General features: G+C 40.9%; 1 protein-coding gene across 4 annotated transcripts in view; it reads right to left on the bottom strand.

The window, feature by feature from the left end:
- Window positions 1-11042: 11042 nt before the first annotated feature.
- Window positions 11043-25704, bottom strand: part of si (sucrase-isomaltase) — a 484577-nt gene continuing 469915 nt past the window's right edge. For 3 of the 4 annotated variants that reach the window (XM_060924052.1, XM_060924053.1, XM_060924054.1), the window contains 4 exons: window positions 24445-24533; window positions 20741-20790; window positions 15201-15368; window positions 11043-12302 (listed from right to left, as the gene is read on the bottom strand). In XM_060924052.1, the coding sequence (XP_060780035.1) occupies window positions 12225-12302; window positions 15201-15368; window positions 20741-20790; window positions 24445-24533 (385 nt within the window). In that variant the 3' untranslated portion in view covers window positions 11043-12224. Of the gene's footprint in view, window positions 12303-15200; window positions 15369-18923; window positions 19201-20740; window positions 20791-24444; window positions 24534-25704 lie in introns of those variants that run through there. The other variant, XR_009654900.1, reaches the window with a different exon arrangement.

The raw sequence follows: 25704 nt of genomic DNA, 5'->3' as shown, positions 1-25704 counted from the left end.
GTAGAGAGCACGCGCACTAGACAGCGTTTCTGTAGAGAGCACGCGCACTAGACAGCGTTTATGTACAGAGCACGCGCACTAGACAGCGTTTATCTAGAGAGCACACGCACTAGATAGCGTTTATGTAGAGAGCATGCGCACTAGACAGCGTTTGTGTAGAGAGCACGCGCACTAGACAGTGTTTTTTTAGAGAGCACGCGCACGAGACAGCGTTTATTTAGAGTACGCGCTCTAGACAGCATTTATGTAGAGAGCATGCGCACGAGACCGCGTTTGTGTATAGAGCATGCGCACGAGACAGCGTTTATCTAGAAAGCACGCGCACTAGACAGCATTTATGTAGAGAGCACGCGCACGAGACAGCGTTTATGTAGAGAGCACACGCACTTGACAGCGTTGATGTAGAGAGCATGCGCACTAGACAGCGTTGATGTAGAGAGCACGCACACTAGACAGCGTTTATGTAGAGAGCATGCGCACGAGACAGCGTTTCTGTAGAGTATGCGCACAAGACAGCGTTTCTGTAGAGAGCACGCGCACTAGACAGCGTTTCTGTAGAGAGCACGTGCACTAGACACCGTTTCTGTAGAGATCACGCGCACTAGACAGCGTTTATGTAGCAGGGTGTCTACAGGTTTGTCCAAGTTAAATTTAAGACTTTTTAAGACCATGTTCCAAAAAAAATTAAGACCAAATCTAAAGTCACGCAAAAATGTACTCTTTTGGAAAAAAAAAAAAAAAACTATATAAATTTAATGTAACTTATTGTTCTTGTAAACATTCACCAGAAAACACTATTCTAGTAGAAGTACTTAATTTCTTTTCCTTGACAGGCATTCACACACTCAGAACACAATATAAGAATAGGATAAACTTGTAACTATGTGACAATCAGAATGCAGGCACAACGTTTGAATCCAAGGCCATCCTTAAAAAAAAAATCCGTTTCCTGTCCACCGGGTGAGCAAAAAAATTTTGGGGGGGGGGGGGGATTTTTTTTTTAATGGATGGATAAGAAAATCGCAATGCTGTGTTTGCGTTTTCTTTCAGTACTTTATTACAAAAGCAGACACATTTAATAAAATGACAGTTTAATCAACTGAATCTTGTACAAAAACTTTAAGTTCGCATTTTAAATGCTGACTGCAACATTTGTAAAACTTTTACAAAGGTACTTAAAATGTCCGACACACGGACTTTTTGTAGTTCTAAATCGACCGTTAGGCCTAGTTCGGATGAAATTACACTATTAAAATGATCACTGAATGATCTGTTTTTCTGAATCTTTACTATTTTGTTGTTCGCTAGAATACCATTTTGCGATTTAACACTTAAGCAAATGTTTGAAAACTCCGGATCTCCTTCCTTCATGGTGGCTGACATTTTTTTGTGCCGCACGGCGCATGCACAGAGCTGATTCGACAGGGCTTTCCACAAGCGCCGGCTGCCGGCCATACAGCCGACTACACAATTAAGTCTAGCCGGCTACTTTAATGACTATTATTTTTGTAGCCCACAGGCTCTAAATATTAATTTTCGATTTTAATAAAATTAAATGTTTATCTCACAGACTGACAATAATGTCAAACTGAACCGCACTCATTTAAGTTGTGATTCGCGCTGCTTGTATCGATAACCACAAATTCCCCGCCGACTTCATTGATCAAGGGAGAGTAACTCATCCGCGGCCCCTACATGCGGTGTGCGCGCGCGCACTCGGCGGAGGCAGTAGTGTGTCGGGTCCGTCGGAGGCAACATCAGAGGGAACAGAAGCAGAGATAACACTTATTTTGTCTCCGGTAAACCAGTCTTCTCTCGTTCAATTACATGCTGGCATCAAAAGACACTGTTGGTTGTAAATGAAACCAAACTGAGTCGTTGGAGTGTATTTGCATACACAAATGGAGAAATGTTCACTGAGTGTTTGTGTCGCCACCACTGCAGACCGTTGTTGTTGTTAATTCATAGCATGCTCAGTTGCGTGAATGTGCCATGCACCGAAAATAAGAGATTTACAAGCCAGGAACGCCTCATGATGCAATACGCAAGAAAAGAAAGATGATTTACTGCCATTTTACTTTGTATTTGAGTAAAGTGAATAAATAAATGGTCTGTGGAAAATACATTTAATCCTGGGAACTGCGTGCACAGGAGTTTATTATTAGTGATGCAGTGCTATGCATTGCAAACTATTGACTCCCATATAGGGAGCAAAGCACAGCAAACTCTTGTTCTTCCGTTTTTCATCTTCTGTACAAATTTCGATTTCAAATAACCCAATAACCATACATTGCACACAGACAAACAATACATCAAAACGTGTGGCTCGATCGGACTCACTATGCTATTACTTTGTTCAGCATTCTATGATTTGTATCGCGACGTAGTCGCGAAAAAAAAAATCACACAAAATTTCCCATTCATTTTCTATGGAATTCATTGAAAAAATCGCACATTTTCAATGTTTTTCAAACATCTGCTGCTCTGGCATGCTTTCACCTAGAGACATGATTCAAACTTTAAAACAGAGACAAACTTCTCCTGTGTGGATCTGGCATTCAACTTTTTTGCTAGGTTCTATACTTATTGATCAGTCACAGATCAAACACCATGAGCAAATCTGGAGAAATTCAGACTTTATAATGAGTGTCTATTGCGTTACACACCAGTGGGGCTCAGGAATTTAGAGTGTAGGCAGCTTGAAAAAAAGCTCTAACTTTCTCATTTAAACTGTGTTTTCAGCCACAATTTTCACTCTACACACAATTTTCTCAAAAGTTGTAGTCACACTTATCTTGATTCACACAATCTGTCTACCTGAGCGATAGGACTTACAGTTTTTGAATGAGAAGCCTGAAAGTAACAAGAGGACGGCCGATCTGCCTCATTGACTCCCATTATAAACCTGGCAGCACTTTGACTGCAAAATCAGAAATGTCACTTGTATTTAACTCGCTCTATTGTCCACATTTTTTACAGTAGGGACAAAAAACTTACATCATTGTGTTCATGGGAGCCTTGTAGCGCTCAATGTGAAAGAATTTTGTGAATAGCTCCTTTCATTTCCGTGTAAATCAGCATTGTTCGAGGAGAGGGAACGCTGAGAAAAAGCGCTCTTTGCTTGTCATATTGTGTCTTTTTCCTGCACCTGAGCACCATTACCAAGGCGACGAGCTCCACTCAGGGAGCAGAGAGGGGAGGGGCTGCTCTCTCTCTCAAACGATAGGACTTACACAACAGATCAGGCACTGAGTGGTTGTCAAGTAGAGCCCTGCACTCCCGTGGGACTCCCGCGGGACTCGCGGGACCCGCCACAAAGCAGTGTGGCGCGGGACAAATTTTGAAAGCTCATTGCAGGCACGGGTGGGACCGGAAGTGCACATATGCGCAGGCGGGCGGGAGCGGGAGTGCACATATGCGGCGCGGGTGGGAGCGGTGATAAGCTGCAGTCCCGCGAACTAAAAACGTGTTTGAAATAAAATTTATAAATTATTAATTTATGTCTATCATATATAATTTGTGCTGGATATTTTATTTGGCATTAATAAAAACATTTTAAGATGCCTAAATTTGCAGAGAGAGTCAGATTGCCAGATTGAGTGAGGAATGGCATCTTAAATTTGCCATTGATCACCCTAACGGGAAATCCTTTGATCACTCTAATGACTCGCAATTCACACTCAGCTAGCAAGAGAACCATGAGTGAAGTGATTTACTGCTTGCGTTAGTCTACAACTCTAATCAGAGAGACAGGTTACACAGTGACGGTAGGCTTGACTCAATGCTATCCCAGAAATCCTTTCTGTAATATGCAAATTTGGCCACCTCTGATTGGACAGCCAAATTTGCATATTACAGGAAGGATTTCTGGGATAGCATTGAGTCAAGCCTACCGGCACTGTGTAACCTGTCTCTCTGATTAGAGTTGTAGACTAACTCAAGCAGCAAATCAATTCACTTCTCTTACTAGCTCTGCTTTGCAATAAAAAAAAAAAACACCATTGGTACAAAGCAAGCCCATTCACTTTTTTATGCTGATCAGAGAATTACAATGGTTTCTCATGTGGTAAAAATGTGCGATTCACAATTAAATATTTTAATCGCTTGACAGCACTAATTATTATTATTAGAGACACTACATGTTGAATTCAGAAACAAGGTAAATAATAACAAACGTGAACGTGAGCTGTAGATATTTATGCTCAAATCCACTCAAAGTAGGGGGCGGGGCACCATCACGCTGTGTCAAGACAAGAACTTTCCTGAGAAATAACGCGAACGTCTGCATCATGCGGGATTTGCGGGCGGGAGCGGGACAAAATATGGCAGGCGCGGGCGGGAGCGGGACTGAAAATCATATTTTTTTTGTGGGCGCAGGCGGGAGCGGGACTGAAAATCATAATTCTTTGCGGGCGCGGGCGGGAGCGGGACTGCACAATGCGGGCGCGAGCAGGAGCGGGACTGAAAAATCCGACCCGCGCAGACCTCTATTGTAAAGCACGCGTGTGTCTAGCAACCGGTGGATTCGGAGCCTATGCGGTATAATTGTGAGCATCAAAAACGATTAAACTTTTTCCCCATCCAAAGTGTACCACATTTTAACGATATGGCTGAGTAAAATCTCCATAAATTTAAGATTGAAAATTTAAGACCACGGGGTTTGAAATTTCAGACAGTTTAAGACTTTTTAATGGCCTTATTTTAGGAAAATTAAATTTAAGACTTTTTAAGGACCCGTGGCCACCCTGTGTAGAGAGCACACGCACTGGACAGCATTTATGTAGAGAGCACGCGCACGAGACAGCATTTCTGTAGAGAGCACGTGCACCAGACAGCGTTTATGTAGAGAGCACACGCACTAGACAGCGTTTATCTAGAGAGCACACGCACTAGACAGCATTTATGTAGAGAGCACGCGCAGTAGACAGCGTTTGTGTAGAGAGCACGCGCACTAGACAGCGTTTGTGTAGAGAAAACGCGCACTAGACAGCATTTATGTAGAGAGCATGCGCACTAGACAGCGTTTATGTAGAGAGCACGCGCACTAGACAGCGTTTATGTAGAGAGCACGCGCACTAGACAGCGTTTATGTAGAGAGCACGCGCACTAGACAGCGTTTATGTAGAGCACACGCGCACGAGACAGCGTTTATGTAGAGCACACGCGCACGAGACAGCGTTTATGTAGAGAGCACGCGCACTAGACAGCGTTTCTGTAGAGAGCACGCGCACTAGACAGCGTTTCTGTAGAGAGCACGCGCACTAGACAGCGTTTATGTACAGAGCACGCACACTAGACAGCGTTTATGTAGAGAGCACATGCACTAGACAGCGTTTCTCTAGAGAGCACGCGCACTAGACAGCGTTTCTGTAGAGAGCACGTGCACTAGACAGCGTTTATGTAGAGAGCACGTGCACTAGACAGCATTTCTGTAGAGAGCACGTGCAGTAGACAGCGTTTATGTAGAGAGCACGCGCACCAGACAGTGTTTATGTAGAGAGCACGCACACTAGACAGTGTTTCTGCAGAGAGCATGCGCACTAGACAGCGTTTCTGTCGAGACCACGCGCACTAGACAGCATTTCTGTAGAGAGCATGCGCACCAGACAGCGTTTATGTAGAGAGCATGCACAGTAGACAGCGTTTCTGTAGAGAGCACGCGCACAAGACAGCATTTCTGTAGAGAGCACGCACACTAGACAGCGTTTCTGTAGAGAGCACGCGCACTAGACAGCGTTTCTGTAGAGAGCACGTGCAGTAGACAGCGTTTATATAGAGAGCACGCGCACCAGACAGCGTTTATGTAGAGAGCACGCGCACTAGACAGTGTTTTTGTAGAGAGGATGCGCACTAGACAGCGTTTCTGTAGAGATCATGTGCACCAGACAGCATTTTTGTAGAGAGCATGCACAGTAGACAGCGTTTCTGTAGAGAGCATGCGCACAAGACAGCGTTTCTGTAGAGAGCACGCGCACTAGACAGCGTTTCTGTAGAGAGCACGCGCACTAGACAGCGTTCATGTAGAGAGCACGTGCAGCATTCATGTAGAGAGTATGTTATGCACAACCTGTCAACCTCGATTACAATTTCCTATCTTTGTATTGGCCTAATTTAATTTTTTAAAGTAATTATTTTTTTGACTAAAATGAATGACTAAAACCCTTTTAGTTTTCGTCGACTAAAACTAGACCAAAACTATCAAGGATGGAATTGACTAAAATATGACTAAAATCAATAAGCATTTCGTCCAGAAGACTAAGACTAAATCAAAAATGGCTGCCAAAAACAACACTGGTGTGCTCACTGGTGTGTGCGTGTTCACTGCTTCAGATGGGATAAATGCAGAGGATGAATTTCACTGTGCTTGAGTGTGCATGTGACAAATAAAGGCTTCTTCTTCTTTCAATGTATGCATGAAGCCAAACAAACTGATTAGCCATCTCAAAAAACAAACAAACAAAAAAAATAATATTTTGAAAAGCCAAGGCCAATTTTTGAACCAAAAGCTAAGGAACACTAGGCTCTCCCTTGAGCGAGGCACCTAACCCACAACTGCTCCCTGGGCATTGTTGCATGGCTGTCCACTGCTCTGGGTATGTGTTTGTGCTCATTGCTCACGCATGTGTGTGTTCACTGCTTCAGATGGGTTAAATGCAGAGAGGAATTTCACCATGCTTAAGTGTACATCTCATCTCATCTCATTATCTCTAGCCGCTTTATCCTTCTACAGGGTCACAGGCAAGCTGGAGCCTATCCCAGCTGACTACGGTTGAAAGGCGGGATACACCCTGGACAAGTCGCCAGGTTATCACAGGGCTGACCTATAGACACAGACGCTACGTTCACACTGCAAGGCTTAATGCTCAATTCTGATTTTTTTGTGAAATCCGATTTTTTTGTGAGGTCGTTCACATTAACAAATATATGCGGCTTGTATGTGATCCTCAGTATGAACGAAAAGCGACCTAAAAGTGTTCCGCATGCGCATTGCAGGATACGATGAAGTCACACGCAGTGAGCATGGCCAGTGTTTACGGAAGTAAAACCGCCCGGTTGCGGTATGACCCATCCAATCTAGCTTGAATAGCTGTATCCCCCCAAGGAAATCAGCTCCCTAACCTCTGCGTCCTTCCATTGAGAAGATTCAGAACCTTCACAGCCCGAAGCGTCCCTCGCATTGATGTCATGCGCAGGGGCGCAGATATGTTTTTTGAACTGGGGGGGACAAAAAACTGGGGGGGACAAAGCTGTCAGCAAACCAACCCCAACCCCGATATGCCTGTCAAACTTGTTGTGGGTTACCATAGTAACCAACTCGCGCTCGCAACCTGTGCAGTCTGCGCAGCTCAACCAACCGAATATCAGTCTTTGTTTTATGTGAGTTGTTGCAACTATGTATACACTACTGTGCACCTCAATAAACCGAATGGTAATTAGTCTTTTGATTTTTCTGTGAGGTTTGCCTTATGCAAAGAAAGACCGCATAGACGTTTTTTCCTCCCTATAAGTGGGGGGGGGACCAAACGAGGTGAATTTAAATCTGGGTGGGACGAGTCCCACCCTCTATCTGCGCCCGTGATTATGCGCCATGTTGTTGTAACTTTTTTTGAGAGACCCGCCGCCTACTTCAGCGCAGAATAGTGACGTTTGTGGCTTGTTGATGACATGTAAGTCGGATGAATGCGACCTGGCGGTTCAGACTGAAGTCGCATATGAAAAGAGCGGATAGGAATCGGAATTAGGACCACATATCCAAACGGCCTGGGTCGGATTTGAAAAAATCGGATCTGTGTCGTTCATATTGTCAATAAAAGATCGGATACAGGTCACATATGGGCAAAAAGATCAGATTTGAGTCACTTCAGCCTGCAGTGTGAACGTAGCCAGACAACCATTCACACCTACGGCCAATTTAGTGTCACCAGTTAACCTAACCTGCATGTCTTTGGACTGTGGGGGAAAACGGAGCACCCGGAGGAAACCCACGTGGACACGGGGAGAACATGCAAACTCCACACAGAAAGGCTCTCACCGGCCACGGGGCTCGAACCCGGACCTTCTTGCTGTGTGGCGACAGCGCTAACCACCACACTACCGTGTCGCCCCTTAAGTGTACATGTGATGAATAAAGTTGTTGTTGTTCTTCTTCTTCAAGGAGATGACACTACATTAACTGGAATGAATGAAACAGCTGCAGTAAACAAGAAACTTTTGTACACTATACACTGTAGCTTATCATACACTGTAGCTCAGAAAATTGTTTGGCAGAAGAAATTGGAGTGATCATTGGAGTGAAATTGGAGTGACCATACTATTGGGTGAAACTTTAATTTTGCCTTGTGCAACAGACATTATGAAAGAATTATTTGGAGAGGAGAAATCCAAACAACTAGCCAAGATACCACTATCTAACAATACCACCAAATGTCACACTGTATCAATGTCTGAAGATGCAAGCGATCAGCTGATAACACCACTTCAGGACAATGATTTCACCCTTCAAATAGGTGAGTCAACAGATGTGTCCAAAATATCACACCTATGTTTGATATGAATGGGGAAAAAGGAATCAATGAGGACTTCTTGTTCTGCAAGGAGCTACAGTGCCCTCCATGATTGTTGGCACTCCTTGTAAAGATTAGTAAATAGGTGAGAAAAAAATCCACCATTTGTTGAAGGAGCTTCATTTCACACTGGAAAAATGAGGAAAAAAATACAGCCTTTTATTCAAATAAATTTATTCAAAGAAAACAAATCTCTCATCAAGAAATAATTTTCAACAAAAACTATTATTGGCACCCTTGAAAATTATAGTGAACAGAATGTAATTGAAGTATGTTTCCCATTTCAACTGTACCTTTTTGAGTTGACTGGAATGTGTAGGAACTTTCAAGTTCCTACACAAATAGGAGGTGACAAAGAGGCCAAATTCCCTTAGTCATCCATCAACATGGGAAAGATATGAGAACACACAAACCAAATTGGGGAGAAGTGTGTTGACTTTCATAAGAATGGTGAAGGAATTGGACACATCAAAGTATTTATGTCCACCATTAAAAGAGTCCTACATCATCATGGTCTGATTTTAAAAAGCCAAACTGAAGTTTGCACCAGGATGAAGACCGAACCTTTTGAAGGAGTATTCTCTGGGCAAATGAAGCAATAATGATACTGTTTGGCCAGAACTATACACACTATACATTGCAGAAAAGGGTGAGGCTTTTAAACAATATTTGTTTGTTTGTGCATGCTAATTGGATCTAATTGTAATAGAAAAGAAACTGTGAGTCTTGTAACTTTAGGGAATTGATGATTTACTAAGAGGAACGGGCCAAAAATTAGTGTAGCAAAAACCTAACCATTGTTACGTCTGTAACAATGACTTTAGTGATAAAGTCTGAATGTATATTAATACCATACTGATACTGTAAAATACAGTGGTGCTTGAAAGTTTGTGAACCCTTTAGAATTTTCTATATTTCGGCATAAATATGACCTAAAACATCATCAGATTTTCACACAAGTCCTAAAAGTAGATAAAGAGAACCCAGTTAAACAAATGAGACAAAAATATTATACTTGGTCATTTATTTATTAAGGAAAATGATCCAATATTACATATCTGTGAGTGACAAAAGTATGCGAACCTTTGCTTTCAGTATCTGGTGTGACTCCCTTGTGCAGCAATAACTGCAACTAAACGTTTCCGGTAACTGTTGATCAGTCCTGCACACCGGCTTGGAGGAATTTTAGCCCATTCCTCCGTACAGAACAGCTTCAACTCTGGGATGTTGGTGGGTTTCCTCACATGAACTGCTCGCTTCAGGTCCTTCGACAACATTTCGATTGGATTAAGGTCAGGACTTCGACTTGGCCATTCAAAAACATTAACTTTATTCTTCTTTAACCATTCTTTGGTAGAACAACTTGTGTGCTTAGGGTCGTTGTCTTGCTGCATGACCCACCTTCTCTTGAGATTCAGTCCATGGACAGATGTTGTGACATTTTCCTTTAGAATTTGCTGGTATAATTCAGAATTCATTGTTCCATCAATGATGGCAAGCCGTCCTGGCCCAGATGCAGCAAAACAGGCCCAAACCATGATACTACCACCACCATGTTTCACAGATGGGATAGGGTTCTTATGCTGGAATGCAGTGTCTTCCTTTCTCCAAACATAACACTTCTCATTTAAACCAAAAAGTTCTATTTTGGTCTCATCCGTCCATAAGACATTTTTCCAATAGCCTTCTGGCTTGTCCACGTGATCTTTAGCAAACTGCAGATGAGCAGCAATGTTCTTTTGAGGAGCAGTGGCTTTCTCCTTGCAACCCTGCCATGCAAACCATTGTTGTTCAGTATTCTCCTGATGGTGGACTCATGAACATTAACATTAGCCAATGTGAGAGAGGCCTTCAGTTGCTTAGAAGTTACCCTGGGGTCCTTTGTGACCTTGCCAACTATTACACGCCTTGCTCTTGGAGTGATCTTTGTTGGTCGACCACTCCTGGGGAGGATAACAATGGTCTTGAATTTCCTCCATTTGTACACAATCTGCCTGACTGTGGATTGGTGGAGTCCAAACTCTTTAGAGATGGTTTTGTAACCTTTTCCAGCCTGATGAGCATCAACAACGCTTTTTCTGAGGTCCTCAGAAATCTCCTTTGTTCGTGCCATGATACACTTCCACAAACATGTGTTGTGAAGATCAGACTTTGATAGATCCCTGTTCTTTAAATAAAACAGGGTGCCCACTCACACCTGATTGTCATCCCATTGATTGAAAACACCTGACTTGAATTTCACCTTCAAATTAACTGCTAATCCTAGAGGTTCACATACTTTTGCTGCTCACAGATATGTAATATTGGATCATTTTCCTCAATAAATAAATAACCAAGTATAATATTTTTGTCTCATTTGTTTAACTGGGTTCTCTTTATCTACTTTTAGGACTTGTGTGAAAATCTGATGTTGTTTTCGGTCATATGTATGCAGAAATATAGAAAATTCTCAAGGGTTCACAAACTTTCAAACACCACTTTATCTTGCCTTTAGCAAGAATCTTCATCAGTCACCTTAGATATTCTTATTTGTAGTGTTTTAAAAGGTGGGCTTCTGGTTAAATTAACCTGTATTTCACAGTATTGCCAGTATAATAGTAACAAGTCAAATGTGATGAATGTAAAGCTCATTGCACTGCTTATGCATTATTGCATAAATACATGCTTCACCAATCTGGCTTTTGCATGCTAGCCATCTATGCTATAAAGCATGTGCTAGGTTGTCTCTCTTCATCTAGTAAATGGTTTCCCTGTGAAAGAAGTTAAGTGGATAAAGTAGAGAACTCCTGTTATCTAAAGAATCCTTGAGAAACCCTGTTTTTTAAGAGTGCAGCTGATCCTAATGATTCTGTTTGCGTGTATGGGTACTCTACTGTGTTTATTGACTTTGATTTTTTGTTCATAATCCTGTTCTATGCATGTGTTTGTCATTGTTTGTTTCAGCATCCTGCAATATCCATGCCAGTTTTTCCTACAAGGGAAACAGGACTGCTGTTTCTGCTAATTGAATCGTTGCTTCAAATGCACCATCTCTCCAAATGAACCTCTAAATAATTATATGCACAGTTGGACCTTCACTACCTTGGGAAGGATATGTCTCCGGTATAATCGTCATTAGTGACCACCCAAGGCACCTTCAACTTCCTACAATCCAGCACATGCACCTCACATACCACATGCTGATTGTCAATTAGAGCAGAAATCAATTTGCAGTCCCCATTGCTAAATTGATATCATTATGTATATTGTGGAATGAATAATTGATGATCATATTATTATAACTGAGACTTAATGGTGCATGAAGTCGGCCTGGCAGGTTGTCGGCCAAAAAATGTGATTGTTGATAATTAGGGGTTATTATTATCATCTTCCCATGGTGCACAGAGCGTGTTTTCCAAAGACACACTCTGTACTGTATGAACATACCCCATGTGATGTATGTGTGTGTGTGTGTGTGTGTGTGTGTAGTTTTAATCTACGACAATTAGTTTCTTACAGTTTGAAAGTTCACTGGAAAATAAAATCACCATGTACAAGTTACATAAGACAGAATTCATTCAGAGTTGCTTTTCATTAATGATGCTGTTTGAATGTATTAACACTATGCAAATAATTGGAAGTGAACATTTTATCTTGATTTTTGTGTTTGCATTTTCCTTTTCATATTCCTGTGCTCCAAGTGATAGAGAATTGTTCTCCTATTGCCGGTGGTTTGCTCGGTGCATCAATCAACAACTCCTAAAACAGAGAAAGACACAATTGTGATGCATCTCATTTAGACACAATATGATGACAGTTTACAGCGGTGCTTGAAAGTTTGTGAACCCTTTAGAATTTTCTATATTTCTGCATAAATATGACCTAAAACATCATCAGATTTTCACACAAGTCCTAAATGTAGATAAAGAGAACCCAGTTAAACAACTGAGACAAAAAATATTATACTTGGTCATTTATTTATTGTGGACATTGATCCAATATTACATATCTGTGAGTGGCAAAAGTATGTGAACCTCTAGGATGAGCAGTTAATTTGAAGGTGAAATTAGAGTCAGGTGTTTTCAATCAATGGGATGACAATCAGGTGTGAGTGGGCACCCTGTTTTATTTAAAGAACAGGGATCTATCAAAGTGTCTGTCTTCATGTTAAAATTGTTAATGTTATAGTCATGCTGTCTGTTGTTGCCCAAATGAGGATGGGTTCCCTTTTGAGTCTGGTTCCTCTCGAGGTTTCTTCCTCATGTCGTCTGAGGGAGTTTTTCCTTGCCACCGTTGCCACAGGCTTGCTCACTGGGGATAGATTAGGGATAAAATTAGCTCATGTTTTAAGTCGTTCAAATTCTGTAAAGCTGCTTTGCGACAATGTTTATTGTTAAAAGCGCTGTACAAATAAACTTGACTTGACTTGAAAGTCTGATCTTCACAACACATGTTTGTGGAAGTGTATCATGGCAACAAAGGAGATTTCTGAGGTCCTTAGAAAAAGTCAAGTCAAGTCAAGTTTATTTGTATAGCGCTTTTAACAATAAACATTGTCGCAAAGCAGCTTTACAGAATTTGAACGACTTGAAAAAGCGTTGTTGATGCTCATCAGGCTAGAAAAGGTTATAAAACCATCTCTAAAGAGTTCGGACTCCACCAATCCACAGTCAGACAGATTGTGTACAGATGGAGGAAATTCAAGATCATTGTTACCCTCCCCAGCAGTGGTCGACCAACAAAGATCACTCCAAGTGCAAGGCGTGCAATAGTCGGGCTCTCTCAGATTGGCTAATGTTCATGAGTCCACCATCAGGAGAACACTGAACAGCAAATGGTGTGCATGGCAGGGTTGCAAGGAGAAAGCCACTGCTCCCCAAAAAGAACATTGCTGCTCGTCTGCAGTTTGCTACTGATCATGTGGACAAGCCAGAAGGCAATTGGAAAAAAATGTTTTGTGGACAGATGAGACGAAAATAGAACTTTTTGGTTTAAATGAGAAGCATTATGTTTGGAGAAAGGAAAACACTGTATTCCAGCATAAGAACCTTATCCCATCTGTGAAACATGGTGGTGGTAGTATCATGGTTTGGGCCTGTTTTGCTGCATCTGGGCCAGGACAGCTTGCCATCATTGATGGAACAATGAATTCTGAATTATACCAGCGAATTCTAAAGGAAAATGTCAGGACATCTGTCCATGAACTGAATCTCAAGAGAAGGTGGGTCATGCAGCAAGACAAGGACCCTAAGCACACAAGTCGTTCTACCAAAGAATGGTTAAAGAAGAATACATTAACTTTAATGTTTTGGAATGGCCAAGATAAAAGTCCTGACCTTAATCCAATTGAAATGTTGTGGAAGGACCTGAAGCAAGCAGTTCATGTGAGGAAACCCACCAACATCCCAGAGTTAAAGCTGTTCTGTATGGAGGAATGGGCTAAAATTCCTCCAAGCCGGTGTGCAGGACTGATCAACAGTTACGGGAAATGTTTAGTTGCAGTTATTGCTGTAAAGGGGGTCACACCAGATACTGAAAGCAAAGGTTCACATACTTTTGCCACTCACAGATATGTAATACTGGATCATTGTCCTCAATAAATAAATGACCAAGTATAATATTTTTGTCTCATTTGTTTAACTGGGTTCTCTTTATCTACTTTTAGGACTTGTGTGAAAATCTGATGTTTTGGGTCATATTTATGCAGAAATATAGAAAATTCTAAAGGGTTCACAAACTTTCAAGCACCACTGTACATACAGTACAATACATACAACGATTTTTTTTTCTGACTGGCCTTATCAAACTTGGTCTACAGTCAAGAAATGTAAACAAACAAATAAACTGAATGCTACATACTGGACAGACTTTGTAACTATCCATACCTTGTTATTCTTTATCTCACACTAAGCCTGGGTACATTCTTACTTCTCAAATTCCTGTTCACTTCAACTTTATCAAGGCGTGAATTTTCAATTAATTCAAAATAAAATTTGCAGAGCCAGATCATAAAACAAGGAAGTAGTGATAGAAATCAAGGATGATTAAACAGATACATAGATATCTATATAAATATAGATAAAACACACACAGTTCATGCAGTTATCTTATGAGCCAATCATATGGCATCAGTGCAGAAACTCATGCTTCAACTCATGGTTTGATGTGTTCTGCATTCTGGGATACTTTTCTGCTGATCACAATGGTGAACAGCTGACTTCAGGCAAGAGGGGTCAAGGCCCTGGGCAAGTCATCAATCTACCACAGGGCTAACGCAGAGGGACAGACAGCCATTCACACTCACACCTAAGGGCAATTTAGAGTAGCCAGTTGATCTAAGCCACATGTCTCTGGATTGTGGGAGGAAACACGAGCACCTAGAGGAAACCTACACAGGCACAGGGAGAACATGCAAACTCCTCAGAGAAAGGCCTGATTCGCCCAGAACCTCCTTACTGTGAGGTGACAGTGCAAAACATTGCGGCACTGTGCTGCCTAACAACTATTATTATTATTATTATTATTATTATGTTGATGTTAATTTAAAATTTTATATTTTCATTTTCAGTAGACCAAATACTCTTTAATTATAAATTACACATTCCAAACAGAAATGCATCTCATTTTGAAGATGGTGCTGTCATAGCAGTGTCTTACCTCTGTGAGCAGATTATGAGAAAATATCAGCGGTGTTTCAGTTCTGTTTGTTTTCATGATCACATTAATGATGGGGACACTTCCTGCACCCCAAACTTTTACTTGGCCAAGTTTGAGTGGATCAGTTGGTGCTAGACCATAATGCGTAACTAAGTTCCAGAGAGTATTCTGAAACACACACACACACACACACACACACAGTCATTTATTATTATTATTATTATTATTATTATTATTATTATTATAGCAGTCATTTAAAGCCCCATTATGCAAGAATTGATACTTTTTTGTTCTCAGGCTCCCCCTAAAGTTGCAGAGTGTAATTCACTTTTAGGCCACTGATGTCAATACAAATTGCATTTGAGCTCCCCTTATGGACAGCTGTGCACGAGCCTTTGTTTACAAGCTGATGCCAGTTAACCATAACACCAGCAAAAGCCAAAGAAACAATGGGCACATCAGAGATGAATAAAAAAAAAAAGATTTTAGTTTTGCTGAAATACCTTGTTTGCATTTTCAAGCCAATGTGAAGTGTTGAATATAATTCACATACTAATTATATACATCTCATCTCATTATCTCTAGCCACTTTATCCTGTTCTACAAGGTCGCAGGGAAGCTGGAGCCTATCCCAGCTGACTATGGGCGAAAGGCGGGGTACACCCTGGACAAGTCGCCAGGTCATCACAGGGCTGACACATAGATACAGACAACCATTCACACTCACATTCACACCTACGGTCAATTTAGAGTCACCAGTTAACCTAACCTGCATGTCTTTGGACTGTGGGGGGAAACCGGAGCACCCGGAGGAAACCCACGCGGACACGGGGAGAACATGCAAACTCCGCACAGAAAGGCCCTCGCCGGTCACGGTGCTCGAACCTGGACCTTCTTGCTGTGAGGTGACAGCGCTAACCACTACACCACCGTGCCGCCCATATATATATATATACACATACATACACACACACACACAGAGACAGAGAGAGCAGTATAATCTATTATTACCTAGCTGAGAGAGGTTTGCAAAGTTCCAAGCTTTCAAGGCTTATTTGATCCAAGCTTGACAAAGACTGATCAAACCTTTTTGCAATAAGATGAATTTATTTATTTTCAAGCTATCTTGAGATGCATTTGAGGTTAGAAGACTGTTATCATCTGGAAAAACTACAAAACTCCATCACACAGGGGTAACACCAAAAAGGTTACAGCCTATGTGGCAATCGTTCATAAATACAGTGTCTTGCAAAAGTATTCATCCCCCTTGGTGTTGATCCTGTTTTGTCGCATTACAAGCTGGAATTAAAATTGATTTTTGGGGGGTTAGCACCATTTGATTTACACAACATGACTACCACTTTAAAAGTGCAATTTTTCTTTTTTTGTTTGACACAAACAATAACTAAGATGAAAAAAAAACAACAAAAATCTAGTGTGTGCATAAGTATTCACCCACCAAAGTCAATACTTTGCTTAGCACATCTAGCCACTGTGATTTTTGCCAATTCCTCAAGGCAAAACAGCTCCATCTCCTTCAAGTTAGATGGGTTGTGTTGGTGTACAGCAGTCTTCAAGTTATGCCACAGATTCTCAATTGGATTGAGGTCTGCGCTTTGACTAGGCCATTCAAAGACATTTAAATGGTTCCCTTTAAACCACTCCCAGTAGCTTTGGTAGGTGGCATGGTGATGTAGTGGTTAGCACTGTTCCCTCACAGCAAGAAGGTTCTGGGTTCAAGCCCAGTGGCCAACGGGGGCCTTTGCGTGTGAAGTGTGCATGTTCTGCTCATGTTTGTGTGGGTTTCCTCAGAGTGCTCCAGTTTCCCCCACAGTCTGAAGCCATGTTTAGGCTAAATGGCTACTCTAAATTGTCCATAGGCGTGAATGGTTGAGAGGAGAAAACATCCATAATAATCCAGGGGAAGGCAACAGGAAACTAATACTGTAATTCTTCCCTAGAAACTTTGATGACTGAAGTTGTCAGAGCAGACCTTCCATCAGGCAGAACACTAAAGAAGAAGAAGTGTAACTTCAGCAGTATGTTTAGGGTCATCGTCCTGATGGAATGTGAACCTTCGTCCCAGTCTCAAACCTCTGGCTGACTCAAACAGGTTTTCCTCCAGAATTCCTCCAGAATTGCCCTGAGTTTAGTGCCATCCATATTTCCTTCAATCCTCACCAGCTTTCCTGTCCCTGCAGATGAAAAACATCCCCACAGCACGATGCTGTCACCACTATGCTTCACTGCAGGAATGGTGTTCTCAGGGTGATGGGAAGTGTTGGGTTTGCACCACACATGGCGTTTCCCATGATGGCCAAAAAGTTAAATTTTAGTTTCATCCAACCACAGAATCATCTTCCATGTGCTTGGGGAGTCTGCCATATGCTGTTGGGCAAATTCCAAACATGTTTTGTTATTTATTTATTTTCTTGAAGCAATGGCTTCTTTTTTTCTGGCCACTCTTCCACAAAGCCCCACTCTGTGTAGCGTATGGCTTAAAGTGGTCCTATGGACAGATACTCCCATCTCCGCTGTGCATCTTTGCAGCTCCTTCAGTGTTATCTTTGGTGTCTTTGTTGCATCTCTGATTAATGCCCTCCTTGCCCAGTCTGTGAGTTTTGGTGGGCGGCCTTCTCTTGTCAGGTTTGTCGTGGTGCCATTTTCTTTCCATTTCGCTATAATGGATTTAATGGTGCACCGTGTGATATTCAAAGTTTATTTTATATATATATATAAAATTATAACCCAACCCTGATCTATACTTCTTAACAACTTTGTCTCTGACCTGTTTGGAGTGCTCCTTGTTGCTTGCTTAGTAGTGTTGCAGAGTCAGGGTCCTTCCAGAACAGGTTGATTTATAAAGACATCATGTGACAGGTCATGTGACACTTTGACACTTTTGTACACAGGTGGATCTTAACCAACTAATTATGTGACTTATGAAGCTAATTGGTTGGACCAGCTCTTATTTAGGGGTTTCATACAAAAGGGGCTGAATAGCTATCCACACTGCAGATTTCTCTGTTTATCATCTTATTGTTGTGTCACATTTAAAAAAAAATGCACCTTTAAAGTGGTAGGCATATTGTGTAAATCAAATGGTGCTAACCCCCCAAAAATCCATTTTAATTCCAACTTGTAATGCGACAAAACAGGACCAACACCAAGGGGGATGAATACTTTTGCAAAACACTAACATTGGCAAGGATGTGCACTCTGTTGTTGGATTGTCATTGTGTTCCCATTAGCTGTGAGACAGATCATGAATTGAAGTAAACATGCATGCTCAGACTTTTTTTTTTTGCCATGTTGCAAACCAGAGTTTGCACATACCGTAACTGAGAATAGTAGCATGCTAAGTTAACTTAACCAGAATGATACTAACACTGACATATCTACTGCTGGGGATGCTGACAGACAAAGAACAGTTAGTCAACTAAATCTTACAAAACATGGCATAAACTGATGCAAACGTGGGTGGCAAGTTCACCAACAAAGCTAGACAGCAACCAACACAAGAGCCCTTATTATCAGGACTGATATCTCAGTGTTATTAATAAGTTTTCCAACATCACTACAAGATGTAGCTTGTGGCTAAACCTCTGTCAAAATGGACTGACTTGGCTTGTAATCAAATGTTAGTGAGTTGACATCTTTGATAACATAGCCAAACATCAAGGAAGTGTAACAGAGCAAGGCATCTAATGTAATATTACTTACTAGTTCAATAGAAAGAAGTCCAGTTCAGCATCTGTCTTGTAGCCTTTTATCTCTCTTAGCTCTTGGCAACAAGTAAAATCCAGTCCAAGATTTACTCTTGTCTGGTTATTTGCTCAGTAACTCTCTCCTTTTCTCCTTCTGGCTTCCTCTGACCATGCCTACAATTCCAGACACTCTGCTTCTAGAGCCAGAGGAAGACTAAGAAAGGGATGGATTGATGGGGTAAAAGAGGCAGTACAAGACCATGGCATGTCAGCCCTCCAAGCCTCCCACCTTGCTGCATGAAAGAAGGTTACATCTCCCTGCAACACCTCAGAGTAGAAGGGGATGGAAAAAATAAAGTAAGGCAGGCTTCCTCTGACAACATCTTCTTTGGTCTATTCACTTCAACTACCATGATGTCCATACTGAGAATACTGATCTCACCTATTCTTGTGGGTAGTGGTTCTAACTGATTTTAGAAGCCAGCCGGAGTGCCATAAAGTGTTAAGCAGTTCTCACCAGGGTTACACCACCAGGGTTACATAGTGCTATAACTAGCAAACCAGGCACAAACCCAGAAAGGAAGACAAGCCATTCTCCCTATTACAGTTATACCATCAAACTGCTTTAGAAGTTGATATTTTAAGGTAAAATTTCTACCTAGTGTTGCTTTAATACTGATCTATTGGCAACCAAATATTATTAGCAACACAATCATTATGCTTGTCTTGTGAAATGCTGGGGGGGGGGGGATCTCCTGGGGCCTTCCTGCTGGTCAGGTATGGTAGAAGACTAACATGTCTCCTTTCAGACACATTATTTTTTTTAGAAGACTACAGACATAAAGCAGATATTAAGTAGAGTGTTTGACTGTCAATCTTTGTGTCTGGCTCATTTTTTCCAAATAAAAATGTGAATTCCATAAATATACTTTATTATGATCATTGGGATGATTACCGCACATCACTGCATGTCTTTTTTAACCTATTTCTTTTTTTCCCAAATTTGATCATTTGCCACACCCACAGTAGCCACACTGGCTCTCCCCTATCAGATGACAGCTACCAAACAGGGAGGATGGAGGGAGGTTAGCACATGCTTCCTCTGAGACATCTGAAGCTAACCAGTGCATCTTAATGAACTGCTGCTCATACTTCATGAAAGGGCAGCTGAATATACTTGGAGGAAATCGTTCTCTGGCCTCTTCTACAAACATGAACTGGCAGATACCTATGATTGGCTTGTGTCACTCTGACAAAGAAGAGGTTAATTACATCTCTCCCACACAGGGAGCATGACCAATTTTGCTCTCTTGGACTCATGGTCAAGGCATCACAGGGATTTGAACACACAATATCCTGATGATAGGGTGAACATTTTCCATTGGGCCACTTGTGAGCCATACATCCTGTCTTCTTTGAAAATGTACAGACTGCAAAGGCTACAGCTGATTATTTTATGCCTCCATAATTGGAAGTACCTCTCCATACTAAGAGGAGAAGACATCTGTATTCATAACCAAAACTGGAAAACCTATTGTCAACAGTTCCTAATTGCACAGTAGTATACTAAATAGTATGTCAAGACCATACCACTCAGTGTACCACTATCAATACCTATAGTGGCACACTAAATTGACAAACTAGTATGTTAGAATTCGATATGAGATATAGCCAAATAGATACGGCATATGATAAGACTTCATGAACAGCTTCACAGTGATGTGAAATGGGTAGCTAGGGAGAAATAGCTTGGTGTGAGAGCTACTTAAAGAGATGGCCTGGGTACATGGGAAAGAACACTTTAAAAAAAAATTGTTAAATGTGGTACTGTACCTGAAACACGCTGAAGTACGTCAGAAGATATTCGTTCTTCTCATATGTGTCTGGAAGGAAATGTCAAAAAATAAAAAAAATGGAAGAAAGTGAATAATGGCAACAGTTAAAGTAAAACCATTTTGTCATTTAATTTTATTTTCTGTACAATAAACCAAAGCCTACCAACATTCACCTAATTTCCTATTACAGTATGACAGGGTATATTCCGAATTAGTAGGACATACACACCACATCATACACATATTCACTCCATTTACATCAACAGGAGAGTATCACACACTATATTATTATACATTACATTAAAAAAGATGTCAATTTCTCTAATACAAACAGTCTGTTGTGTGAATATAGTAGGTACCCCAAGGTATTTTTTATGGTACTTTCTCATATAATAGTCCATCAGAAAGACCATGAAAAAACAAAGACAATGATACCTCATTCATTAAGATAGCTTTATTGGTTTTGAAATTACAGCATTTTCAAATATTTAAGATTATACTGTTTCAGATTTGGTTTTTATACTAAAACAGCCAAAATGCCAAAAATGGCATTTTCAAAGATCAGTAAAATAAACAACGAAAAAAAATAAAATAAAAAGTTAAAATATCTGTTGCTATGGAGCACTTGCATGTGACGTCACAGCCGATCCAGATTGTGACAGACGCCATCTTGTCGGTCAAACGCCATATTTCCGCCTTCTACTTCTACTTCTGGTTCTACTTCTACCTTTTCTTCTGGAAAACCCTATGTGGCAGCGGGGGCGTGGTCAAGCACCGGTCTGTGACAGGAGGGCGGAGTCGGGGAAGGTAAGTGGCAGAATTGCTACACCTGAGGGTAATTAACCTGTGTTTGTGTATGTTTTCCCCAGTAAACCGCCCGCTACTTAAGGAGGGAGAGGGAGAGCAGAAGGGAGCTCTCTCCCCAGCCAGACGACTTGGGTGTGTGTGTGTGTGTGTGTGTCTGTGTGCGTGGCTGAGAGAGTGGTGTCTGCGTCTGAAAAGAGCAAATAAAAAGGAAGTGATTGAATTTTACTCTGTCCTGCCGTCCTCTGTGCTCCACCCACACGCGATTCTCGCTACACCCTACTATATACAATTCTACTACAACGGCTGCAGCTACAAGCTCTCCCTACCTGTGCACGTTTTTTATGTTTTTTGTGTGTATTTTTTGCGTGTTGTTCGTCTGTACCGGACTTCAATATCCACTACAACCATATGGACTTACTGGACATTGGTTTCCAGCAGAAAATGACGGTTTGTAGCGATTTCCATCGCATGCACAACATTCCGGATGAGATAGCGAGACCAGCGGGGTCTCCGTGGATTGTTATCGGAAGCAAAGCGAAGGAGGCGGCACCGGGAGCGGAAGCAAAAGCGAGGCTGCAGAGCCGGCCTGTTGACTAAGCTCAGAAAACAGCCACTCAAACCTCCACTGCTAAGCCTCTACCTCTCCAACGCCAGGTAAACAAGACGGACGATTTGGAATTACAGCTGGAATTACCTTATTCTATTCTATAATCGGCTGGTCAGTGCTATACTCAATACTTAAGTGACTTACCCGTCCAGTGAGGATCATTTTCTTGTTTACAAGATACCACATCTGAGTCGCTGACAAATCCTGAATTTCTGTAAAGATAACTGTCCAGAGATTTATAAGCACGCAGTGCTTCACCACTGAACATCGAGGGAAAGTTAATGAGGTCTAATACACGTCTGGGTATTCCACCTCTGGCAGTTCAAAATCCACTGACACGGTTGTGAAAACTCCGTCCGGTAAGCCATAAGGGTCACTAATCTGTAGATCGTTTATTTTAGACATATATCTAGTTATCTGTTCATTAGAAAAATGAGCCGTGTAGTCCGTCGGTTGAAATTGATCCATTCTGTACACGAGTGCAGCAATATTCAGCTGTGCTGTTGACCGACAAGATGGCAGCTGTGTACTTTCCGGTCACGTGACTGCAAGATCTCTATACCATTTTTAACACACCTTTGTGCAGGTCTAAATTTTTTAGGTCTAATTTTAGGTCTATTTTTTTTCCAAGTTATTATCTGAAGGATAAATTAAAAATGCTTGACCATTAAAAATTGAAAAAAAATAAATAAATAAATAAATAAAAACGGCCAAGTTGACAGATTTGTTGATTTTCAAAGGTAAATCTGCCATAATTTTCTGAATATTGGTGCTATTCACATCAGGTTTGAACTGCTATATAGACACATTCCCTTGTTTTTTTAGAATTTGCAATTTTACTGGACAGCAGCTTTGTGAAAATAATATGATGAACTCAAAAAAAAGGATAAATAAGTAAGTGCACAAAATTTACTTCTTTTATCATTCACAACTTTACTGCTCACACATTCACTGGGTAAGTCCTTTGTCTTTCAAATGGATATGTACATGTATTTATATTGTCATGTGACAGAACTCATGAAGTATTAATTTGTATCAAAATAATTGTGATCAGTAAAATCAATAACAAAGCAGGATCAATATCTGCACAGATGCATTACAAAGTATTTAAACTATTTACTTAATCCCTATAATGTGTCCTTTATTTTTAATGTCCTTAGACTGACAATTTTAAATGTATAAAGTTATAAATGTGGTATTCTGGGAGAATAATATTTAATTATTTTATTATATTTCATGAACTCTGCTGTTTTGGTAAGAAATATAATTTATTTTTATTGGATGTAATCATTCATGCAGAGAAGTTCATGTTTTTTTTTCAACTTGACAAAGTAGCATGCTTAACATGTGATGTTTACTAATAACTTCTACTTTTGCCCTTTGGCAGTTTCAACTACTGACATTTGTTTGCTATATATCAGGATTTTTAAACACGAATCAGCCATAGAGATGCACAGAAATGTCAGCAATGATTCCATAATATCCATGCACATTTAAGCTACAAGATTCATGTAAGGGAACTAATATGATTTTATAAAGCAATAACAGACACAATTCTTTGTATATTTACAGAGAACATCAAATTCTTTGAGCGTTTGTGTCACTTGACATCATTCCACGTGCTGGATCTACTATGTTTCCTGTGCAGGGTCAATGTCGTCGGCAAGGAGACTCAGGCTAATAAATTTGCAAGGTGTAGTTTCGCATCAGATTATTTGACTTCACACGCATAATTTTTTTTAAAATAGATAATCTAAGCTTACTATTTATGTAAACATTGACAGCTTTCACATTTATTAAGTCATTTTGTAATCAGAACTAAAGGCTTAATTGAATAGTCCAACCAGTTATATTGGCGTGACAGGCATAATTTTGATACAGAAATGTGGCTTAAGAGACAATATCTATTCATCTGTCAGTGTTTCCCAGTAATTCCAAATAATGGGAAATTGAGCGAGCAGTTAGAAGACAACATCCTCTGCGAAACAGGCTGTCAGCCACTAGGCCAACATGCTGTACAAAGGCTGGAATAGCCTATTTTTTTTAGTTGTTGTTTAATTGATAAACTATTACATTAATACACAAACAGTGGACATATGTAATGTTAAAGACATGGTGTTTGTTTTCATACAAAATTAAAATGAATGATACAACTTTTGTATATAAAATGACTTGATGAAAAATCACTCTCATCAGTGCTGGTCAGCACTTGTCTATGTGTGGTGCAGCAGCCCTTGGGGTACCTAAACATAGTGTAATGTTGGATGTGTACACCTGAAAACACCCACCGATTCCCTCTCCATCATCCCAGAACAGAGAACCTTTTGCTGTTCCATCATCATCAAGAGCAACAATCAGACTCAGAGGATTCTGGCGACTGGAGCAGTAAAAATAAATGAATGAATGAATGAATGAATGAATGAATAAGTTAAAGGTGCTGACTGCAAAGTCATCTGAAATTAAATTTTTTTTTTTTATCGTGCATGGCATTATCCTATGTCTCACAAGAACAATATTATACACATCAATTTGATGTGCTAAGGGTACCTTTTCTCCATTTTAGGACTGTTTTCCTACCTCTTGAAATAAACAGTATGGCCCCACAGAAACAGCTGAACATGAAGAGTTTGAACTCATCTCATCTCATTATCTCTAGCCGCTTTATCCTTCTACAGGGTCGCAGGCAAGCTGGAGCCTATCCCAGCTGACTACAGGCGAAAGGCGGGGTACACCCTGGACAAGTCGCCAGGTCATCACAGGGCTGACACATAGAGACAAACAACCATTCACACTCACATTCACACCTACGGTCAATTTAGAGTCACCAGTTAACCTAACCTGCATGTCTTTGGACTGTGGGGGAAACCGGAGCACCCGGAGGAAACCCACGCGGACACGGGGAGAACATGCAAACTCCACACAGAAAGGCCCTCGCCAGCCCCAGGGCTCGAACCCCGGACCTTCTTGCTGTGAGGCGACAGCGCTAACCACTACACCACCGTGCCGCCCCAGAGTTTGAACTAATTAGCATAATTATGGAACTGGATCTGCATTGACCTTGGAGAGTTTTGAGTTCAAGCATGTAATTTGTGATTGACATTCGTGAATACATCTGTGAAACAAAAGATGGATATATATATATTTTTTTCTCCATTACTGATTTTGTATTATTGTTTCTTTCTCTATAAAATCAAATCATTTGGTGTATAACTTCAGACTCACTTCTGTGAAGTCGAGCCTATGGATTCTAAGGTTAAGATAGCTAAGCACAAGCTATAATGATTTAGTCATCTGTCCAGAAAAAAATAATATGTCATCTAAACTTGCTTTGTCTTGCAGTTGTACTCACTAGGCAGGCTTTCCTTTTCTTTTCTGCTGGCTTTTTGCTGGTAGGAGAGCGGAGTCTGCCATGTTTGCCTATGCTGACTTGTTTTAGTTAAAAGTGGGTCAAACATGCCCCATGATGGTCATGTGATATTGTTGCTCATTCGCTTCACCAATCACCGAAATCATAAAATGCGAGATGCATTTTATCTTGGCAAAACATA

This window comes from Neoarius graeffei, chromosome 6, assembly GCF_027579695.1.
Source record: "Neoarius graeffei isolate fNeoGra1 chromosome 6, fNeoGra1.pri, whole genome shotgun sequence".
Taxonomy (NCBI): Eukaryota; Metazoa; Chordata; class Actinopteri; order Siluriformes; family Ariidae; genus Neoarius; species Neoarius graeffei.
This window is presented reverse-complemented; position numbering and strand designations above follow the sequence as displayed.